Source organism: Gorilla gorilla, chromosome 20 (genome assembly GCF_029281585.2).
Source record: "Gorilla gorilla gorilla isolate KB3781 chromosome 20, NHGRI_mGorGor1-v2.1_pri, whole genome shotgun sequence".
NCBI classification, from domain to species: Eukaryota; Metazoa; Chordata; class Mammalia; order Primates; family Hominidae; genus Gorilla; species Gorilla gorilla.
The window spans coordinates 59,807,250-59,829,772 of record NC_073244.2 but is presented as its reverse complement, the minus strand read 5'-3'; the positions used below and the strand labels follow the sequence as shown (position 1 = coordinate 59,829,772).

The following is a 22,523-nucleotide window of genomic DNA, read 5'->3' as shown; positions in this document are numbered from 1 at the left end:
TGCAGAAATAATGGCGTAAGCTGTCTCTCTCTTTCTCCTCTCTCTCTCTGCCTTGGCTGCCAGGCAGGGAAGGGCCCCCTGTCCAGTGGACGCGTGACCCACGTGACCTTACCTATCACTGGAGATGACTCACACTCTTTACCCTGCCCCTTTTGCTTTGTATCCAATAAATAACAGCACAGCCAGACATTCGGGGCCACTACCGGTCTCCACGTCTTGGTGGTAGTGGTCCCCCGGGCCCAGCTGTCTTTTTTTTAATCTTTGTCTTGTGTCTTTATTTCTACAATCTCTTGTCTCTGCACATGGGGAGAAAAACCCACTGACCCTGTGGGGCTGGTCCCTACAGCCAGAAAAAGGATTCAAAATATTGCTATTAAAGAATTTCAGGGAGGGCTGGGCATGGTGGCTCATGCCTGTAATCCCAGCACTTTGGGAGGCCGAGGCAGGTGGATCATCTAAAGTCAGGAGTTCAACACCAGCCTGGTTAACATAGCGAAACCCTGTCTCTACTAAAAATACAAAACTTAGCCGGGCATAGTGGTGGGCGCCAGGAATCCCAGCTACTTAGGAAGCTGAGGCAGGGGAATCACTTGAACCCAGGAGGCGGAGGTTGCAGTAAGCCGAGATTGTGCCACTGCTCTCCAGCCTGAGTAACAGAGTGAGACTCTGTCTCAAAAAACAAACAAACAGCCCGGGCGTGGCGACTCATGCCTGTAATCCCAGCACTTTGGGAGGCCGAGGTGGGCGGATCAAGAGGTCAGGAGGTCGAGACCATCCTGGCTAACATGGTGAAACCCCGTATCTACTAAAAATACAAAAAAATTAGCTGGGCGTGCTGGCGGGCACCTGTAGTCCCAGCTACTCAGGAGGCTGAGGCAGGAGAATGGCATGAACCCAGGAGGCGGAGCTTGCAGTGAGCCAAGATCGTGCCACTGCACTCCAGCCTGGGCGATGGAGCAAGACTGTCTCAAAAAACAAAACAAAACAAAAAAACCCCAAAACCGAAAAACTTTCAAGTCTCTAGGCATAGAAGGAACATATCTCAACACAATAAAGGCCATCTATGACAAACTCACAACGAACGTTATACTGAATGGGGAAAAGCTGAAAACCTTTTCTCAAAGAACTAGAATAAGACAAGGAAGTCTACCTCTACCACTCCTATTAAACATAGTACCAGAAGCCCTAGCCAGAGCAATCAGACAAGATAATGAAACAAAAGGTATCCAAATTGGAAAACAGGAAGTCAAATAGTCCTTATTTGCAGATTGCATGATCTTATACTTAGAAAAACTTCATCAGAAAACTTTTAGGTCTGATAAACCAATTGTGGCAGGATACAAAATCAACACACAAAAATCAGTAGCAAACCTATACACCAATAATGAACTGGCTGAAAAAGAAATCAAGAAAGCAATCCCATTTACAATAGCTACAAAAAAAAAAAAAAGAAAAGAAACTTAGGAATAAATTTAACTAAGGAAATGAAAGACTTTGACAAGAAAAACTACAAAACACTGATGAAAGAAGCTGAAGATGCAAACGAATGGAAAGGCATCTTGTACTCATGGATTGGAAGAATACTGTTAAGATAACATTACTACCCAGAGCAACCTATGGATTGAATGCAATCCCTAGCAAGAAACCAATGACAATTTAGGAAAAGCAATCCTAAAATTCTTATGGAACCAAAAAAGCTTGAATAACCAGAGCAATCCTGGGCAAAAAGAACAAAGCTGGAGGCACCACACTACTTGACTTCAGAATGTATTATAAAGCTATAATAACCACAACAGCATGGTGTTGCTACAAAAACAGACACATAGACCAGTGGAACAGAACAGAGAACCCAGAAATAAACCCACATATTTACAGCCAACTGATTTTCAACGAAGGTGCTAAGAACTCACACTGGGAAAAAGACATCGTCTTTGATAGATGGTGCTGAGAAAACTGGGTATCCATATGCAGAAGAATGAAATTAGACCCCCATCTCTCACCATATACAAAAACCAACTCAAAATGGAATAGAAACTTAAGCGTGAGAACTGAAAGTATAAAACTACTAAAATGAAACATAGGAAAAATTATCCAAGACATTGGTCTAGGCAAAGATTTTATGGTTAAGACTTCAAAAGAACAGGCAACAAAAACAAAAATAGACAGATGGGACTACATTAAACCAAAAGCTTCTTCGCAGCAAAGGAAACAGCCAATGGAATGAACAGACAGTATGTTGAATGGGAGACAATACTTGCAAATTATTCATCTGACCAAGGACTAATATCCAGAATATACAAGGAATGCAAACAACTCAACAGCAAAAGAACAACCACATTAAAAAGCAGGCAAAGGACATGAATAGACATTTCTAAAAATAAGACATAATGGTCGGGCATGGTGGCTCATGCCTGTAATCCCAGCACTTTGGGAGGCCGAGGCAGGCGGATCACCTGAGGTCAGGAGTTCCAGACCAGCCTGGCCAACATGGTGAAACCCTGTCTCTACTAAAAATATATATTAAAAAATTAGCTGGGCATGGTGGTGCATGCCTGTAGTCCTAGCTACCCAGGGGGCCAAGGCAGGAGACTTGCTTGAACCTGGGAGGTGGAGGTTGCAGTGCGCCAAGATCACACCATTGCACTCCAGCCTGGGTGACAGAGTGAGACTCCATCTTAAACAAACAAAAAAAGAAGACATACAAATGGCCAACAGGAATATGAAAAAATATTCTAATCCCTAATCATCGGAGAAATGCAAATAAAAACCACAGTGAGATATCATCTTACCCTGGTTAGAATGGCTATTATAAAAAAGACAAAAAATAACATGCCTGGAAAGATTCCATCCCAGAAAAGGGAACTCTTTTTTTTTTTTTTTTTTTTGAGACAGAGTTCACTCTTGTTGCCCAGGCTGGAATGCAATCGCACCATCTCGGCTCGCCGCAACCTCCGCCTCCCGGGTTCAAGCGCTTCTCCTGCCTCAGCCTCCTGAGTAGCTGGGATTACAGGCATGCGCCACCATGCCCGGCTAATTTTGTATTTTTAGTAGAGACAGGGTTTCTCCATATTGGTCAGGCTGGTCTCAAACTCCCGACCTCAGGTGATCTGCCTGCCTCGGCCTCCCAAAGTGCTGGGATTACAGGCGTGAGCCACCGCGACCAGCCAGAAAAGGGAACTCTTCTACACTGTGGGTGGAAATGCAAATTAGTGTAGTCATTATGAGAAGAGTATGGCGATTTCTTCAAAAACTAAACCTAGAACTACCATATGAGTCAGCAATCCCACTACTGAGTATGTATCCAAAAGAAAGGAAGTCAATATATCAAAAGGATACCTGCACCTCCATGTAGATTACACCACTATTCATAACAGTAAAGATACGGAATCAACCTAAATGTCTATCAATTTATCTATTACTTTTATAAGAAAATCCTCTCAGGCTGGGTGCGGTGGCTCACGCCTGTAATCCCAGCACTTTGGGAGGCCCAGGCGGGTGGATCACCTGAGGTCAGGAGATTGAGACCATCCTGGCTAACATGGTGAAACCTAGTCCCAGCTACTAGGGAGGCTGAGGCAGGAGAATGGCGTGAACCCGGGAGGCAGAGCTTGCAGTGAGCCGAGATCGCACCACTGCACTCCAGCCTGGGCGACAGAGCGAGACTCTGTCTCAAAAAAAAAAAAACAAAAAACTTTATCCTAATTGTTTCCACGTTGAGTAGGCTGAGGAGGAAGAGGAAGAGGAGAGACTCATTTTGCTATCTCAGGGGTGGCAGAAGAGGAAGAAAATCTGTGTATAACCCAGTGTAAACTTGTGCTGTTCAAGGGTCAGCTGTACACACACATAGACACACAAAACATGCATGATACAGTTGAATACTACTCAGCCATAAGATAAAGAAATCCTGCCATTTGCAACAACAGAAGTTAACCCTAAATCAGACGTAGACAAATACCGTGCGATCTCACGGATGCGTGGAATCCACAGAAGTCAAACTGTCACTAGAGAGTTGTCCAGGTTCTTGGCGTGTTGAACAAAGAATTGAACAAAATGCACAAATCAAGTAACAAAAGAAAATGCAAGGAGGGAAAAACCAACAGAAGAATGGAGTAACAAAAGCACAGATTTTTTTTAAGTTCTGGGGTACATGTGCAGGATGTGCAGCTTTGTTACATAGGTAAATGTGTGCCACGGTGGTTTGCTGCACCTATCAACCCATCACCTAGGTATTAAGCCCAGCATGCATTAGCTGTTTTTCCTAATCCCGTCCCTCCCCCGGCCCCTTGACAGGCCCCAGTGTGTGTTTTTCCCCTTCCTGTGTCCATGTGTTCTCATTGTTCAGCTCCTACTTATAAGTGAGAACATGTGGTGTTTGGCTTTCTGTTCCTGTGTTAGTTTGCTGAGGATAATGGCTTCCGGCTCCATCCATGTCCCTGCAAAGGACATGATTATCCTTTTTTCTGGCTGCATAGTATTCCATGGCGTATATGCACCACATTTTCTTTTTCTTTTCTTTTTTTTTTTTTTTTTTTGAGACAGAGTCTTACTCTGTTGTCCAGGCTGGAGTGCAGTGGCATAATCTTGGCCCACTGCAACCTCCACCTCCCAGGTTCAAGTGATTCTCCTGCCTCAGCCTCCCGAGTAGCTGGGACTACAGGCACCTGCCACCACACCCGGATTTTTTCTATTTTTAGTAGAGACGGGGTCTCACCATGTTGGCCAGGATAGTCTCCATCTCTTGACCTCATGATCCACCCGCCTCGGCCTCCCAAAGCTCTGGGATTACAGGCGTGAGCCACCGCGCCCAGCCCACCGCATTTTCTTTATCCAGTCTATCATTGATGGGCATTTGGGTTGATTCCAGGTCTTTGCTATTGTGAATAGAAAAGCACAGATTTATTGAAGACAATTCAGAGTGGGAGCGGGATCCAGCCAGCAGCTCAAGAGCCTCCCCAATTAAGGTTTGTAATAAGCTAGAAGGAACCCGGCAACACCCCTAGGCGCCCTTCAGAGGCTTCCAATTGGTTAGAGGCCATGAAGGATTGGCTCACGACCAATCAGTGGCCGTAGTGGAGACCCGGCCGCAGTCAATCAGAGGCTGATGTGGCTTGTTATCACGAGAGGGAAGACGTGACCTGTACGCCACACCTGCTGCTCTCCTGCCTGTAGGAACTGGCTGCACCTGCTGAACCCCTGTTCCCCTAATCCCCTATTCTCCTGCCACAAAACTCATGGAAACAAAGTAGAATTAGAACCGTGGTTGCTGGGGGCTAGGAGGGGAGAAAAACAGACAGATGTCGGTCAAAGGGTAGAAACTTGCATTTACAAGATGGGGTCAGCCTGGCATGGTGGCTCACACCTGTAATCTTAGCACTTTTGGAGGCTGAGGCGGGAGGACTGCTTGAGGCCAGGACTTTGAGACCAGTCTGGGCAACATAGTGAGATCTCGTTTCTTTCTTTTCTTTTCTTTTCTTTTTTTTTTTTTGAGACAGAGTTTTGCTTTTGGCGTCCAGGCTGGAGTGCAATGGCGCGATCTCAGCTCACTGCAGCCTCGGCCCCCCGGGTTTAAGTATTTCTCCTGCCTCAGCCTCCCTAGTAGCTGGGATTATAGGCACCCACTACCAGGCCCTGCTAATTTTTTTATTTTTAGTAGTGACGGCATGATTACAGGCGTGAGGCACCGCACCCTGCCGTGAGATCCCGTTTCTACAAAACAAATAAATAAGTAAATAATTAGCTGGGTGTGATGGCATGTGCCTGTGGTTCTAGCTACTTAGAAGGCTGAAGTGGGAGGATCACTTGAGCCCAGGAGATTGAGGCTGCAGTGAGCTGCAGTGCCACTGCACTCCAGCCTGGGTAGCAGAGCAAGACCCTGTCTCAACAAACAACCAACCAACAATCAGTTCTGGGAGTCTACTGTACGGCATGGTGACTATAGTTAACAATACTGTATGGCATACTTGAAATTTGTTAACAGAGTACGTCTTAAGTGTTTCTGCCACACACACACCCAAAGAGAACTGTGGAGGTGGCTGGGCATGGTGGCTCATGCCTGTAATCCCAGCACTTTGAGAGGCCGAAAGGGGCAGATCACCTGAGGTCAGGAGTTCGAGATTAGCCTGGCCAACATGGTGAAATCCTGACTCTACTAGAAATACAAAAATTAGCCAGGCATGCTGGCACGCGACTGTAATCCCAGCTACTCAAGAGGCTGAGGCAGGAGAATCGCTTGAAACCCGGGAGGTGGAGGTTGCAGTGAGCTGAGATCGTGTCATTGCACTCCAGCCTGGGTGACGGAGCGAGACTTGGTCTCAAAAAAAAAAAAAAAAAAAAAGGGAGAGAGACCTATGAAGGTGATGGAACAGGTAGTACTCATTTCAGAATGTATACAAATATCAAAACATCATGATGTTCATGGTAAATATACTCAATTTTTATCTTTCAGTTATGCCTCAAAAATCTGGAAAAAGAAAAAAAAACCCTTTAGAGTGGAGGAGAAGGAAGCAAGTGGGGCAGAGGGAGAAATGAGCTGAGACACAGACCAACCCCAGCGTCGGCTGAGACTTCAGAGACTTCTGAGGCTGGAACTGCCCTGCAGAGGCCACCATCAGGGTCAGGATGGTCAGAACTTTATACCTAGTGGGCTCCCCTAAGAAAAAGTGTGACTCAGGCGAGGGACTCACTGCACACACGCCTCTGTGGGATACTTTGTTTATTTATTTATTTTTGAGATAGAGCCTCACTCTGTTGCCCAGGCTGGAGTGCAGTGGTGCAATCTCGGCTCACTGCAACCTCTGCCTCTTGGGTTCAAGCGATTCTCCTGCCTCAGCCTCCTGAGTAGCTCAGATTACAGGTGCGCACCACCATGCCCAGCTAATTTTCTTGTATTTTTAGTAGAGATGGGGTTTCACCATGTTGGCCAAGATGGCCTCAATCTCCTGATCTCGTGATCCACCTGCCTTGGCCTCCCAAAGTGCTGGGATTACAGGTGTGAGCTACTGTGCCTGGCCTTATTTATTTATTTTTGAGACAGAGCCTCACTCTGTTGCCCAGGCTGGGGTGCAGTGGTGCAATCTCGGCTCGCTGCAACCTCTGCCTCCTGAGTTCAAGTGATTCTTGTGCCTCAGCCTCCTGAGTAGCTGGGTCTACAGGTGTGCACCACCACATCTGGCTAATTTTTTTATTTTTGGTAGAGATGGGGTTTCACCATGTTGGCCAGGCTGGTCTTGAACTCCTGACCTCATGTGATCTGCCTGCCTTGGCCCCCCAAAGTGCTGGGATTACAGGTGTGACCCACTGCACCCAGCCTGGATGCTTTATTTTAATGATTTCCTTTCTGTCCCACTACAGCCCTGTGATTTAGGCTTATTGTGTCCATTTTACTGAGGAGTAAGATGACTTGCTCAAACTCAGGCTTTATTTATTCATTTATTTATTTAGAGACAGAGTCTCACTCTGTTGCCCAGGCTGGAGTGCAGTGGGACGATCTCGGCTCACTGCAACCTCCACCTCCCGGGTTCAACCAATTCTCTGCCTAGTCTCCCGGGTAGCTGGGATTATAGGCGCCCACCACCATGCCCGGCTAATTTTTTTTTTTTTTTTTTCTTTTTAGTAGAGACGGGGTTTCACCATGTTGGCCAAGCTAGTCTTGAACTCTTGGCCACAAGTGATCCACCTGCCTCATTTTTATTTTTTAATTTTTATCATTTTCTGAATCTGGGCTGCAGAGAATGTATTATTATTTTTTTTTTACTGTTGTGATATTTATTTATTTATTATTTTTTTATTTTATTTTAATTTTTTTTTATTGATCATTCTTGGGTGTTTCTCACAGAGGGGGATTTGGCAGGGTCATAGGACAATAGTGGAGGGAAGGTCAGCAGATAAACAAGTGAACAAAGGTCTCTGGTTTTCCTAGGCAGAGGACCCTGCGGCCTTCCGCAGTGTTTGTGTCCCTGGGTACTTGAGATTAGGGAGTGGTGATGACTCTTAACGAGCATGCTGCCTTCAAGCATCTGTTTAACAAAGCACATCTTGCACCGCCCTTAATCCATTTAACCCTGAGTGGACACAGCACATGTTTCAGAGAGCACAGGGTTGGGGGTAAGTTATAGATTAACAGCATCCCAAGGCAGAAGAATTTGTCTTAGTATAGAACAAAATGGAGTCTCCCATGTCTACCTGTTTCTACACAGACACAGCAGCCATCCGATTTCTCAATCTTTTCCCCACCTTTCCCCCTTTTCTATTCCACAAAACCGCCATTGTCATCATGGCCCGTTCTCAATGAGCTGTTGGGTACACCTCCCAGATGGGGTGGTAGCCGGGCAGAGGGGCTCCTCACTTCCCAGTAGGGGCGGCCGGGCAGAGGTGCCCCTCACCTCCTGGACGGGGCGGCTGGCCGGGTTGGGGGCTGACCCCCCCCACCTCCCTCCCGGACGGGGCGGCTGGCCTGGCGGGGGCTGACCCCCACCTCCCTCCCAGACAGGGTGGCTGCCGGGCGGAGACGCTCCTCACTTCCCAGACGGGGTGGCTGCCGGGCGGAGGGGCTCCTCACTTCTCAGACGGGGCGGCTGGGCAGAAACGCTCCTCACCTCCCACACGTGGTCGCGGCCAGGCAGAGGCGCTCCTCACATCCCAGACGGGGCGGCAGGGCAGAGGCGCTCCCCACATCTCAGACGATGGGCGGCCGGGCAGAGACGCTCCTCACTTCCTAGATGGGATGGCGGCCGGGAAGAGGTGCTCGTCACTTCCTAGATGGGATGGCGGGCGGGCAGAGACGCTCCTCACTTTCCAGACTGGGCGGCCAGGCAGAGGGGCTCCTCACATCCCAGATGATGGGCGGCCAGGCAGAGACGCTCCTCACTTCCCAGATGGGGTGGCGGCCGGGCAGAGGCTGCAATCTCGGCACTTTGGGAGGCCAAGGCAGGCGGCTGGGAGGTGGAGGTTGTAGCGAGCCGAGATCACGCCACTGCACTCCAGCCTGGGCACCATTGAGCACTGAGTGAACGAGACTCCGTCTGCAATCCCAGCACCTCGGGAGGCCGAGGCTGGTGGATCACTCGCGGTTAGGAGCTGGAGACCAGCCCGGCCAACACAGCGAAACCCCGTCTCCACCAAAAAAATACGAAAACCAGTCAGGCGTGGCGGCGCGCGCCTGCAATCGCAGGCACTGGGCAGGCTGAGGCAGGAGAATCAGGCAGGGAGGTTGCAGTGAGCCGAGATGGCAGCAGTACAGTCCAGCTTCAGCTTGGCATCAGAGGGAGACCGTGGAAAGAGAGGGAGAGGGAGACCGTGGAAAGAGAGGGAGAGGGAGACCGTGGAAAGAGAGGGAGAGGGAGACTGTGGGGAGAGGGAGAGGGAGAGGGAGAGGGAGAGGTAATTTTTGTATTTTTAGTAGAGATGGGGTTTCACCATCTTGCCCAGGCTGGTCTTGAACTCCTGACTTGTGATCCACCCACCTCAGCCTCCCAAAGTGTTGAGATTACAGGCGTGAGCCACCATGCCCAGCCTTTTTTTTTTTTTTAATGTTAAAATGGGAACCACTTGGACTTGGTCCTCTCACTCTCCCTCTTCTGAAGGAAGAGCATGGTCATCAATGGGGAATGGCAGTTGCAGCAAACAACTCCAGGAGCTGGCTTCTCGTTCTGGAGAGCACCCTGTGCCTCCTCTGCCTGGTTTCCTGTGCTTTACACATCCAGAGAAGCTTCTGTAGTAATGAACCATAGACACGATGCCTCAAAGTGTCATCTTCAAACTCGCTCTGAATTGAAAGTATAATCTTCAGCCAGCTGTGGTGGCTCACGTCTGTAATCCCAGCACTTTGGGAGGCAGAGGCGGGCAGATTGCTTGAGCCCAGGAGTCTGAGACTAGCCAGGGAAACACGGCAAAACCCTGTCTCTACTAAAAATATAACAATGAGCCTGGCATGGTGGCTCACAATTGTAGTCCCAGCTACTTGGGAGGCTGAAATGGGAGGATCACTTCAACCTGGCAGGTTGAGGCTACAGTCAGCTGAGATTGCACCACTGGACTCTGGCCTGGAGGACAGAGTCAGACCCTGTCTCAAAAAAAGTATAATCTTCAAACTCAAGCTCTTCATTGGGGATGGGGCTGAAATCTGAGTCCAGTTCTGGCCGTCACACCAGTGCGACTCCCACACACTTGCTGGTGTCCTGTTTCCATGGAGACCTCTTCACTTTGGAACCATCCCTGACATCTCCCTCTCCAACTGAAGCCCAAAGCCTGGGCCCCTCAGGGGCTGCCCCGTGTGGATCTTGATCTCCGAGTACTCGGTGGTGCTGGGGGCCTCCTGGTCCGCAGGCTCCCAGAGCCTCAGGCCCTGGAAGCTGAGGGAGGCATAGTGGAGCTCCTGCTCTTCCCCCTTCCCCGGGGTGCGGGTGGCTGCACCTGGGAGCGGGTGGTCTTGGGAGCTGCCTGCCGAGCATTCATGCTGGTGACCCTGAATGCAGGGGAGAAAGGGGGTCAAATTAGGGTCATCGGGGCTAAGCGAGAGCAAGGAGGATGCACAAGAGGATCTGGAAACTGAGTATTTCCTGTTTCACCTACTCATTCCACAAAGGTCAGCTGGGCCCTCATTTCATTCACTCATTCATTCATTCACTCATTCAGCAAATATTTGAGAACAATAACATCTAGCTCTTGGTAATTCACTGCCAGACTCATAAAATCCTCACCACAATCCAGACTCATAAAATCCTCACCACAATCCACTGGGGAGACACTATTGTCTCCATGATCAGATGGAGAAATGAAGGCTGAGTAAATACCCCAAAACCGCACATCTAAGCAGCGGTCAGGCCAGGATTCACGTCCAGGTTTCTCTGACTCCAGTGCCCGCTGCTTTATGGAACAGCTCCCCTGTGCCAGCCCCTGGATATTCCCGGGGGAACTAGGGAGACACCATCCCTGATCTCAGGCAGCTTGCAGTATGGAAGAAGAAGTAGACACATTAAAGCTATAGTCAATGAAGTTACCATCTAATTGCAAATTATAAGTGGATGCCCAGGAAGGAGGAGGTGTGAGAAAGACAGGGATTTGCTCGGACCTGAACTGACCTCAAAGACCTTGGAAGATCTACTCGGACACAATTGTGAAACTGAGCTAGGAGCTCAAGAAAGAAAGGTTACTGGAAGTAAAGGATTCCCCTTGCCCAGAGAAAGGTTCAACCGTTTGTGCCCAGGCGCTGGGAAGGAACTTCTAATGTAGTGCCTTGGAATATCCTGCTGATAGGAGCATCCCTGTTGACCTGGGACCACAAGCCAGGCCACATAGTTTACGCCAGCACTGGGACTTACGGCAGGGCCTACGTAGCATCAGTTTGGCTCTGCAGGGGCTGAGGAACTGAAGTCAGTGGCAAGTCCCCCATGCCTGCGTGACCCACACCCAGTGAACCCTGGACCCAGGTTTGGTGGAGCTTCCCAGGTGAGCGGTGCCCTGATGCTCCGTGCATCTGTCACACTTCCTTGCTGGGAGAATTGGGTGCTGTCCCCATGGCTCCCCTGGGAAAGGCCACCGGAAGCTGTGGGTTTGGTATCTCCTGGACCTGCCCTGAGCACCTCTTCCTGTCCATGCTTTTCATCTGTATCGGTCACTATAAACCATCACCACGAGGATCACAGCTCTCAGTGAGTCCTGTGAGTCCTAGGGGGTTATCCAACCTCAGAGTGGTCGTGGGGACCCCACAACTGTGGTTAGTGTCAGAAGTGAGGATGGGGACCCTTAGCTTTGTAGTAGACAATAGTCATCTGAGGAAAGGACTCTCTGGCATCCTGTGTTGAGGAGGAGAGATAGGAAGGAGGGCAAAGGGGTCGGGGGTGCAGGGGGAAATGAGGAGTGGGAGGTGGAGGGTCCACTGGATCTGAGCACAGGCAGAGTATGGACAGGCCTGGGGGGCCCTTGGTTCTGGGAGGGGATGTAGGGAGCAGTGGGGAGGGCGCCTCCCAGATCATGGGACTTGGGACTGCATTGATGGGGACCCAGGAGCAAAACCCTATTTGGGGCACAATGATTCTGCAAGTCACCAAGAGGACTACCCATGGCCATCAAGGAAAGGGGAACAGGCAGGGCCCCAGCAGACAGAGGCTGGGCTCTCACCTGGGAGATGGGCCCCAGGGTGGAGGGCACGTCCTGCTCAGCTGCTGCCCTCTTGCGAGCTTCCTTCCTGCAGGTCTTCACCCTGAGGGAGGAGGCAGTGCCCTTCAGCCTCCAGGCTGGTCTAGAGCCTGGGGAAACTGCTACCCACATGGCTTAGCAGAGGCTGGAAGGCTGCAGAGCCCAGTGGGGTGGGGACATATCCATGGGGTGACTTCCACAGTGAGAACTGGGGACCCTCATAGATGGCCCGGATCAGGGTTCTGGAGCAGACCCCTGCTCTGATCCTCTTGCCCAAGGCCTAGTTCTCACACCCACTGCCCCAACTAGATTCCTGCAGCTGGGACTGTCTGGGATTCTAGAACCCTCACCCTTCCCACACCCTGCATTGCCTGCCCTCCCAGGGATGATGCTTACCTGAAGATGACGAGGCAGGAACAGAAAGCGAGCAGGGCAGCGACGCCAGCTCCCAGGGCAGCCCCCAGGCCAAGTCCTCCCCCATGCTCCAGCTTCCCTGCATGGGAGCAGGGTTTGGGGTGGTGCCCTCCTGGCCCTGAGACCCTCCTGCCCCTTCCTCCCACAGACCTAGAGCTCTCGGATTCTTCATCCCCAACTGAGGCAGAAATTTAAAAATAAATATGCATTCATTCACTCCAAGAAAAGTAACAGGCAAGGAAAGGGTTAAAAAAAAGAACAAGTTTTCCTCTGCTTAGCAAGGCTCACTTCAAGGACAGTTATAAGATAATACTGTTTAAAAAGCCAAGGCCAAAGGAATAGGCTCCAGACACACCCCCTTCCAGAGCAAGGTTGAAGGAAAACAAGAAAGAAAAACAAATTCCTTTACTGTTACTCCTTTCCCTGGCTTCTTAAGCATAACTATGTTTCACAAATGTCTGTATTTAGCCAGCTCTTTTTGATACAGCTACAAGGCCACCAGCTATGCAAGGCCACAAGTTATGCTATACTATAAATTATGTGACCTATCATAAAATTAACTGCCTCTGTTTTACTTTTGTAAGTCTGCTCATAAAAACCTCGCTCTGTCTTTGTTTCATGCTCAGCTTTTTAGATGCAAGTCCGCTGAGCCGGTGTGCACCTAAAATAAACAGTCCTCCTGTTCTCCCTATCGGTCTCACCGGTCCTCAGTTTCCCGCAGCATTTTTGGCGACCACGAAGGGACCAGAGACGGTAGGTTTACTGCCTCCTTTGCCTCTGGGGGCTGGAGCCCCGGGCCTCAGGAGACCTGTGACCCCAGGTGCCACTGGGAGAACTTCAGCCTGGAGGAGAAATCAGCTCTCCCCTGAGCCGGCGCCCCTACCCAGCAGCACAACAAAACCTGAAAGGAGCCACAGAATGATTTCAGAAACAGTGCACTTCAGGAACCACAGTAAGCTTTTGGGGACCAAGGCAGGACCCATCCCCATAGGGACAGAAGGGGAGGCTGATCACTTCTTGCGGTGTGCCTAACAGTCCAACCCAGAGGGGTTGGGGGCAGCGAGAGTGGCTCGTCAATTTGGATGAAACTCACACCCCAACCATCACAGGACGTGAGAATGGCTTGCTAAGTCAATTAGGAAAAGGAAACTGGAGGTGGCGAGAGTGGCTCGCCACCCCAACTAAGAAACTGGAGGTGGCGAGAGTGGCTTACCACCCTAATTAGGAACACAGGAACTGGGAGTGGGGAAGTGTGTAACAGTGTGTAAATGAAGAAGCCTAATGAGGCTGATCAGCCACAAAATGGGAAGTCACAATTCTTAGTGCGGACTGTGTGCTCCGAGCAAAGTGTGGGGCCGACTAAGACTAGTGGTGACCTGCATATGGCTAATAGGAGCTGCCCTACAGCTCAGAGTTGTAGCAGGAATAAGGAACTCTCCAAAGCCAAGTAGCTTCTGAAAACTCCCGTAATAGGAGACGGTATAGTTGGCTGAAACTAGAGGAAGAGTGAGTGTGCTGGGCCGTAAAGGAAGGAATAGAAGGCCAGTCCATCAAAACTTACTCCATTGAAGTGCATGTTACAAAACTTTAAGAAAGGTTTTGCAGGGGATTATAAAGTTAAGCTAACCCCCCAAATGTTGAGAACTCTCTTTGAATTAGAATGACTTTCTTTTGATGTTGGATGGCTGACCGAAGAAACTGTAGACTAGGAAACAATTGGGCATGTATTAAAGATGGTGATAGGGGTCTGAGGACAGCCTGAGTATCCCGATCAATTTCCTTATATTGATTCATGGTTAAATATAGCACAGACAAGACTAACCTGGATCCAGCCCTGTTTAGCAGCTTATTGCAAAACACTTGTAGCCCGAGCCAAAAATAAAAGTAAGAGCAGCTTCACCGACTGACACGAAGTTAAAAGAAAAACCCCAGAAAGAGCAAGAGAAGCCAGTTTTGCAACAGCTGCCAGAGGAAACAGAAATTCCTCCTCCATATGTCCCAGCCTACCCCCCTTTACTGAGGCCAACAGCCCTCCAGGAACCAAATTCAGGAGCTAGCATGCCCTGAGTCTGACCCCGAAGGGAAGGACTGGAGCCTCAAAAGGCCAGGGAAGGAAGTCAAAATAGTCAAGCAGGCTGTCTCAGATCTGGCCGTGCTTGAGCTATGCAAATGCCTGCTCGAGCTATGCAAATGCCTGCTCGAGCTATGCAAATGCCTGTCAGGGAGATGTGAGGACCCACTTATTGTAATAACCAAGGCCAGGTTAGGCAGGGTGGGGGCAACGGACCTTCATCTATCAGCCCTTTTTGACTACTGAGCTACTGATCTACTGAACTGGAAACACCATACTCCCTCCTACATGGAGAAGCCTCAAGCTCTTATAGATCTGATGCAATCCGTCTTTCTGACACACAATCCAACCTGGCCAGATTGCAGGCAGCTTTTCCTAACGTTATTGAACATTAAAAAGCACAGGAGAGTAACATAGGCAGCTCTCCGCTGGCTAAAACCCCATGCACCAGCAGATGCAGTGAATGCTCAGGCATACACTCAAGGTCAGTTCTCATACCAAGATCCCAACTGGAACCCAGAGGATGCAACTCAGCTTCAGCATTTGCAAAGGTACCAAGAGACACTTCTGCAAGGGATAAAAGCTGGTGGAAAGAAAGCAATTAATATAAGAAAAATTTCAAAAGTGCTTCAGAGAGCTGACGAGAGCCCAAGTCAGTTTTATAAAAAACTTTGTGAAGCATTCCGGCCTTACGCCCTATTTGACCCTGAGGCTGCTGAAAATCAGCGCATGGTAAACACAGCATTCGTAGAGCAAGCCCAGGGTGACGTCAAGCGGCAGCTGCAGGCATGAATGCCACCCAGCTTATAAAAGTGACCACCAAGATGTACATGAACCACGACCAGAGAACAAAACGGGAAAGAGCAAAAGCAACAAGCGAGGCACCAAGCAGCTAGGCACACCATGGGTTTAGTCCTTCTCCTCAGCCTGGCTCTATCTGGAAAAAGAGCAGGGCGGGGACTGGCCCCAGAAAAAAAGCAAAAAAAAAAAAAAAAAAAAAATAGAAAGGCATAATTCTTACAACTTGCGGCAGGCATCTACCAAGCCTCTGGGCCGATAACGGCCCAGGGGTGGACTACGGCTGTGCAGATCCTACCTAGCCCAAAAAAGTAAGTGTGAAAAAGGAAAAAAGAAAAATCAGAAAGAAACAGTAAAGATAGATGGCAGTGCGTGCGTGCACGGGAGCGGGGCCCACGCCGTAGCCCGGTCCCACTGGCCAGCTGTAGGAGCAGGAGAACTCAGGAAGGAAAAAGGAAGCAGAACATAGGCTTAAAAAAAAAGGCCAATCTGTTGGCAGCAGCCCTCATAAAAAGAAAAATTAGCAGGCCGGGCATGGCGGCTCACACCTGTAATCCCAGCACTTTGGGAGGCCGAGGTGGACAGATCACAGGGTGAGGAGATCGAGACCATCCTGGCTAACACTGTGAAACCCTGTCTCTAGTAAAAATACAAAAAAATTAGCTGGGCTTGGTGGCGGGCGCCTGTAGTCCCAGCTACTCGGGAGGCTGAGGCAGGAGAATGGCATGAACCTGGGAGGTGGAGCTTGCAGTGAGCAGAGATGGCGCCACTGCACGCCAGCCAGGGCAACAGAGCGAGACTCCGTCTCAAAAAAAAAAAAAAAAAAAAAAGAACTTGTACTTATGGCCAGGTGCAGTGGCTCACGCCTGTAATCCTGTTACCAGAGCCCACTCCTTTAGCAGAAAACCTGTTTGCTCGGCTGCCTAAAAACATTGTCGGCAGCCTAGGCATTTCCTCATACTATGTTTGCGGAGGGACTAACACGGAAGACCAATGGCCTTGGAAAGCAAAAAAGTTAATGCCACAAAATAATTTAACTGACTCTTCTCCGGAACCGACGCCCACAAGTTCAAGCGTCTGGCTCTTAAAAACTTCTATTATCAGGAAATACTGTGTTGCTTGCTGGGGAAAAGTTTTTACAAACCCAGTAAAAGAACTAAACTGCTTAGGACAGCAATATGACGATAAAACACTAAGAAACACTTTGTGGCGGGGCAAAGATGAATCCAAATGACCTCATCCAAATCCGTTCCCCGTTTCTCTTCTTTAAATCACACCTACTGTCAGCTGAAAGCTCCAAATACTTGGCAAGCACCTCCTGGTCTTTGGTGGCTGTAGGCCATGGGCATATCAACAGTTGCCAGCTAAATGGACAGGGGCCTGTGTGCTTGAAACAATTAGACCGTCTTTTTTCCTATTCCCACTGCAACAGGGAGAAACTTTAAGGTATCCTGTCTATAATAAAGTTAAAAAAAATGCAAACACACACACAAAAATAAAAATTAAAAAATTGAAAAGACACAAATTAACCCCCTGAAAAAATAATTCAATAGTATAGGCCAGCTACCTGGGCACAAAATGGGTCATGGGGATACCACACTCCTATTTACATGCTTAACCGCATCATAAGGTTGCAGGCAGTACTTGAAATCATCACTAATAAAACAGCAAATGCATTAGATTTACTAGCCCAGCAACCCACAAAAATGAAGAATGTTATCTATCAGAACAGGTTAGCTTTGGACTACTCCTAGCCCCGAAAAAAAAAATGTAAAAAGTTCAATCTAACTAACTGCTGCCTAAAAATCGCTGACAATGAAAAGGCAATTATAAAAATAACTGCAAAAATAAAAAAATTAGCCCATGTTCCAGTTCAAACTTGGAAAGGGTGGTCTCCAGATTCTCTCTTTAAGGACTGGTTTTCATTTTGCAGAGGGTTCAAGACTTTAATAAAAGTGGTTCTGGCCATACTAGGAAGTTGCCGAATACTCCCTTGTCTCTTAGCTCTCCTTGTTGGAAGCATTCAATCAACTATAAAGGCAACAGCAGCTAGGCAAACTACCACTCAGCTAACGGCTCTGCATAAATATCAACCTTTGTCTAAAGAAAAAAAGTGTCTCTTCATGCAGAATTAAGTAATAGTAATGCCTTCTATTAAACTTCTTTTATAAAAAACATCAAAAGGGGGAAACTGAGGCAGAAATTTAAAAATAAATATGCATTCATTCACTACCAAAAAAGTAACAGGCAAGGCAAAGGTTAAAAAAAAAAAAAACAAAAAAAACCCAAGTCTTTCTATGCCTAGCAAGCTCACTTCAAGGACAGGTATAAAATAACACTGTTTAAAAAGCCAAGGCCAAAGGAATGGGCTCCAGACACACCCCTTCCAGAGCAAGGTTAAAGAAAAAAAAAAACAAAACAAATTCTTTTACTGTTACTCCTTTCCCTGGCTTCTTAAGCATAATCATGTTTTACAAATGTCTGTATCTAACCAGTTCTTGTTTTTCTTTTGACACAGCTACAAGGCCACAAGTTATGCACTATATAATTAACCCCTTTTCTTTTACTTTTGTAAGTCCGCTTATAAAGACACTGCTTTAGCCGGGCGCGGTGGCACACGCCTGTAATCCCAGCACTTTGGGAGGTCCAGGTGCATGGTCAGGAGTTTGAGACCAGCCTGGCCAATATGGTGAAACTAAAAATACAAAAAAATTAGCCAGGCATGGTGGCGCATGCCTGTCATCCCAGCTACTCAGGTGGCTGAGGCAGGAGAATTGCTTGAATCCAGGAGGCAGAGGTTGCAGTGAGCCGAGATCGAGCCACTGCACTCCAGCCTTGCTGACAGAGTGAGACTCCATCTCAAAAAAAAAACCAAAAAACATAAAAAAACCCTTCTTTGTCTTTATTTAATGCTCAGCTTTTGAAATGTAAATCCACTAAGCTGGAACTTACCTTAAATAAACAATCCTCCTGTTCTCCATATTGCTCTCTCCATTCCTCAGTTTCCCGCAACAACTACCAGCCACAGAGCAGGGACTTTGTCCCCATCCCTTCCCACCACGCCCACACCCTCTCCCCACAACCTTGAACCTTCATTTTTCTAGGATCCTGTCTCCTTTCTCCCTGAACCTCAGCCCCCCACAGTCCCCTCACCTGGTAGCAGCTGGAAGACAGAGCCACTCTGGGCCCCGTGGACGTTCCAGGCCTCACAGCTGAGCCTGAGGCCGGAGCTGAGCCCTCCATGGAGGCTCAGGGAGCTGTTGGCCCAGGGCCCGGCTGAGCTGGGGGTGACCTCGAAGGAGCCCTGACTGCTGTTCCCCTCCAGCAGCTCCTCCCCAAGCCACCAGCGCAGAGAGGGGGCCGGGCTGGCCTGGGAGGAGCAGCTGCAGTGCAGACCCTCAGCCTCCCAGGAGCAGGAGGGGCCCAGCAGCTGTGGAGGGTCTGTGGGGAGGGAGGACAGGACTCAGAAGGGGCCCCTTCCTGGGACCCAGGTGTCCCCTTTCCCCCACTCACAGTGCACGGAGAGGCTGAGAGAGACGTGCTGGGAGCCCAGTGGGTGCTGAGCGTGGCAGGTGAACTCTCCTTCGTGCTCCATTTGAATGCGTGGCAGCTCCAGGACTCCGGGGTCTGAGGGCTGGGAGGGGCCCACGGTCTGTCCCCACCGGGTCCAGCTCAGCCTGGCTGGGGGGCTGCTGTGGGTGACACAGACCAGGCGCAGGCTTTGGCCCTCCAAGACCGGGAGGGATGTGCCGTTCCCGAGGTTTTCCAGGTCTAGGGAAGGAAGAGGCAGAATTGACGTGCAGCTCAGGGCTCAGGGACCCACCTGCGTGGGGACCCTCCAGACACCTGGACCCCCAATTTGGCACTGAGAGGCCCTGGCTCCTCTGTCTCCTTTCCTACCTGTCCTGTTTGCTTGGGAAGCCATCACTCTCAGGTTCTCTGGAGGATCTGAAATGGAGACAGGGGACCGGCTCTAGACAGACCAGGGGCTTCCCTCTGGGCAAAGGGAAGCGTCCTGGAGACTGAGGTGGGGGAAGTGGGTGGGATAGAAGGGCAGTGCAGAATCACCCACTGAGTCCCAGACACAAACTGCATGAGGGTCTACACAGGTAAGAATATCAGTCCCTGAGACCTGGGGCTTTAGGTCCCCTCAGCTCTGGGACCCTGAGCCCAGCCCCTGTATCCCTCTGCCCTCCCAATGGACTCCAGGCCCCTGCTGGGCACACTCACACTGCACAGAGAGGTCCAGGGCTCGCTGCTGGGAGCCAAGCCTGTTCTCCGCTCGGCAGGTGTAGCGCCCTGAATCCCCGGCCTTTACCCCACGCAGCTCCAGCCCCAGGGTTCTGGGGCCCCAGGGGTGGGACGAGGAGAGGACTCTGTCCTGCAGGACCCAGCTCAGCGTGGCAGGGGGCTGGCTGTCAGCAGCACAGAGGAGCCGCAGGAACTGGCCTTTCTGAACTTCCAGATATATGACGTTTTCCTGGAGTTCCAGGGCTGAAGACAGGGAAAGAGAGAGGGTGGGGGTGGAGAGAGAGAATGGGGGAGGGGGCTGCAAAAAGGACCACATCCCCTCACCCCCCTGAAGCCTTTTCATCCCTAAAGAGGACTGGCCTAGCCCCAACCCGAAGGCCCTCAGTACCTGACGTGTCGTCATGTGAAATGCTGATAATAAGGTCTTTGGGGGCGTCTGCAACAAGATTGTGAGCTGGCTTCAGGGAGAGACAATTTGTTCCTCACACCTGGAAAAAACTCCCTCAGGGAAAAGAAAGTGGGAACATCCCAGGATGGACAAATGACAACCAGCTCCAGGGCTCACACATGTGGACAGAGGATCAGACGCCATTCCCATCCCCCTCCCAGGGCTGAGCCGGCATCCTGGGACCCCACAGCTTCCTCTCCCTGGATGCTCCTGAGCTGGGAGCCGCTCACTGTCCCGCTGGGCTCCTCCACCTCCCCACCCACCGGGCCTGTCTGCATGCCCCACCCTCCCAGGCCACACTCACAGGCCACACGGAGTCGGACGGTCCTCTGTGCGCTCACACCCTTTCTGGAGAAGTCCACATGGCAGGTGAGGTCGGTGTCGTGGTCCTGGGGGCTGGGTGTGAAGCTGAGCACTGAGAAGTGGGAGGTGCTTGGTCTGGTTCTTCTGGGGGAGAGGGCAGCCCCCGTCCAGGAGAAAGAAGGGGCTGGACATTTCTTGAAAGCCCAGTTAAACACACAGATGACCGTCACCGGCTGCCCGGGCTCCAGGGTCTCGGGGATGTAGACATCAGGCTTCTGAGTCAGGGCTGGGACAGAGACTGGGGTGGGGAATTCTTGTGCTGCAGGGGTCCCTGAGAGCCCTCTCTGCTCAGCCCATAGCCTGTCCCCAGGGTCCCTCCCCAGTGTGACAGGCAGGGGTTCCCACCCCATTCCATACCTGTTACTTTTAGAAAGAACGCATTGTTCACGAAACTATGTCTCACACGGCTTCCTCTCTCCACCCTAAAGAAGTACCATGCCTCATCCTCCCTCTGCGCGTCTCTGATCACCAAGGAGCAGCTCCCCTTGCCGGGATCCCCAGTGAGCTGGAATCGGTCCCGGGTGCTCATTTCCACCTCTCGACTCTGGTTGTTTGTGGCCACAGGAGCACCCGTCTTTGGGCTGGTCCGTCCTTTGAACCAGTAGCCATAAGCAGCAGTAGACTCGTCCCAGCCATCCCGGGGGTAGGAGAGGTTGCAAGACACGATGACACACAGGCCCTCCGGCACCGGCACCTGCCTCTGCACTTGAAGACTGTAACTGGGATCCTTGTTCAGGGACCCTGGGGAGATGCAGAGGCTCAGCGGCAGCCCCAGCCCCTGCGTGGGACCCCCAGCCACCGACCCACTCACCCGCCCCCAGCACGGGCAGCAGCAGGGGTAGCAGCAGCAGGGGTAACAGCAGCATCTCTGGGCTCTGGGGCTGGGCCTGTCCCGGGACCATCTGGCTTCTGGGCCGGCCTGGCTGGGAAGGAAACTCCTCCAGCAGGAAGCCTGGTGGAGGGGCAGTGACCATCCGCAGAGGAGGAGCCTCGGGAACCACTATGTCCTGAAAGCTCGCCTCCCAACTTCTCCTTTCACAGGGGAAGCAGCAGGGCAGAGGGCATGAGGACCAGCCCCAAACCAGGAAGGAGCCACCCTGGCCAGCCTCGGAGATGGGCAGTGCTAGGAGGGGACTGTCAGGGGGCACAGGTGAGTCACAGCTGCAGGTGAGGTGATGGATGCAGAGTCCCATTCATTCATTCATTCATTCATTCATTCTCCAGGGGGCCATGAGCCACTGGAAGAGTCTACAAGAACACAGTGATTTATGGTGGGGGCTTTGCACCATGTATTATTGCTGTACCTCCACAGAGGGTAAAAACTAGGTCAGCCACACAGGCAGTCAGCTGCATCTACGTGACCAACCCCCAGTAAAAACTCTGAATGCCGAGGCTCAGGTGAGCTTCCCTAGGTGGCAATACTTGGTGTATGTTGTCACTCATCTTTGCTTCAAGCATTAAGCACTTTCTGTATGACTTCACTGGGAAAGGACAACTGGAATCCCACATATGGTCTCTTCTGGATCCTGTCCTATGAACCTTTCTCCTTTGTTGATTTTTATTTATTTTTATTTTATTATTATTATTTTTTTGAGATGGAGTCTCGCTCTGTCCCCCAGGCTACAGTGCAGTGGTGGGATCTCAGCTCACTGCAAGCTCCGCCTCCCGGGTTCACACCATTCTCCTGCCTCAGCCTCCTGAGTAGCTGGGACTACAGGCGTCCACCCCCACGCCCAGCTAATTTTTTTCTTGTATTTTTAGTAGAGACAGGGTTTTACCATGTTAGCCAGGATGGTCTCGATCTCCTGACCTTGTGATCCGCCTACCTTGGCCTCCCGAAGTGCTGGGATTACAGGCATAAGCCACTACGCCTGGCCATTTTATTTTTATTTTTGAGACAGTCTTGCTCTGTCACCCAGGCTGGAGGGCAGTGGTGCAATCTTGGCTCACTGCAACCTCCACCTCCCAAGGTCAAGTGATTCTGCTGCCTCAGCCTCCCGAGTAGCTGGGACTACAGGCACCCACCACCATGCCCGGCTAATT

The 22,523-nt window shown here is 50.4% G+C and overlaps 1 protein-coding gene and 1 non-coding gene across 2 annotated transcripts; both read right to left on the bottom strand.

The window, feature by feature from the left end:
• Positions 1-3,748: 3,748 nt before the first annotated feature.
• Positions 3,749-21,382, bottom strand: LOC101125455 (sialic acid-binding Ig-like lectin 11). Its single transcript, XM_004061207.5, has 12 exons — positions 21,292-21,382; positions 20,838-21,221; positions 20,422-20,706; positions 20,058-20,105; positions 19,649-19,912; positions 19,319-19,366; positions 18,932-19,189; positions 18,572-18,859; positions 12,532-12,628; positions 12,118-12,199; positions 8,595-10,462; positions 3,749-4,871 (listed from the first exon to the last, which is right to left on the bottom strand). Exons 1-11 carry the CDS (start codon positions 21,380-21,382, stop codon positions 10,196-10,198), a joined length of 2,112 nt encoding a protein of 703 aa, XP_004061255.3. The 3' UTR covers positions 3,749-4,871; positions 8,595-10,195.
• On the bottom strand, positions 9,542-9,753 carry LOC115933375 (small nucleolar RNA U3). Its single transcript, XR_004069224.1, has one exon. It is a non-coding gene; the product is annotated as a small nucleolar RNA U3 (small nucleolar RNA).
• Positions 21,383-22,523: the final 1,141 nt, after the last annotated feature.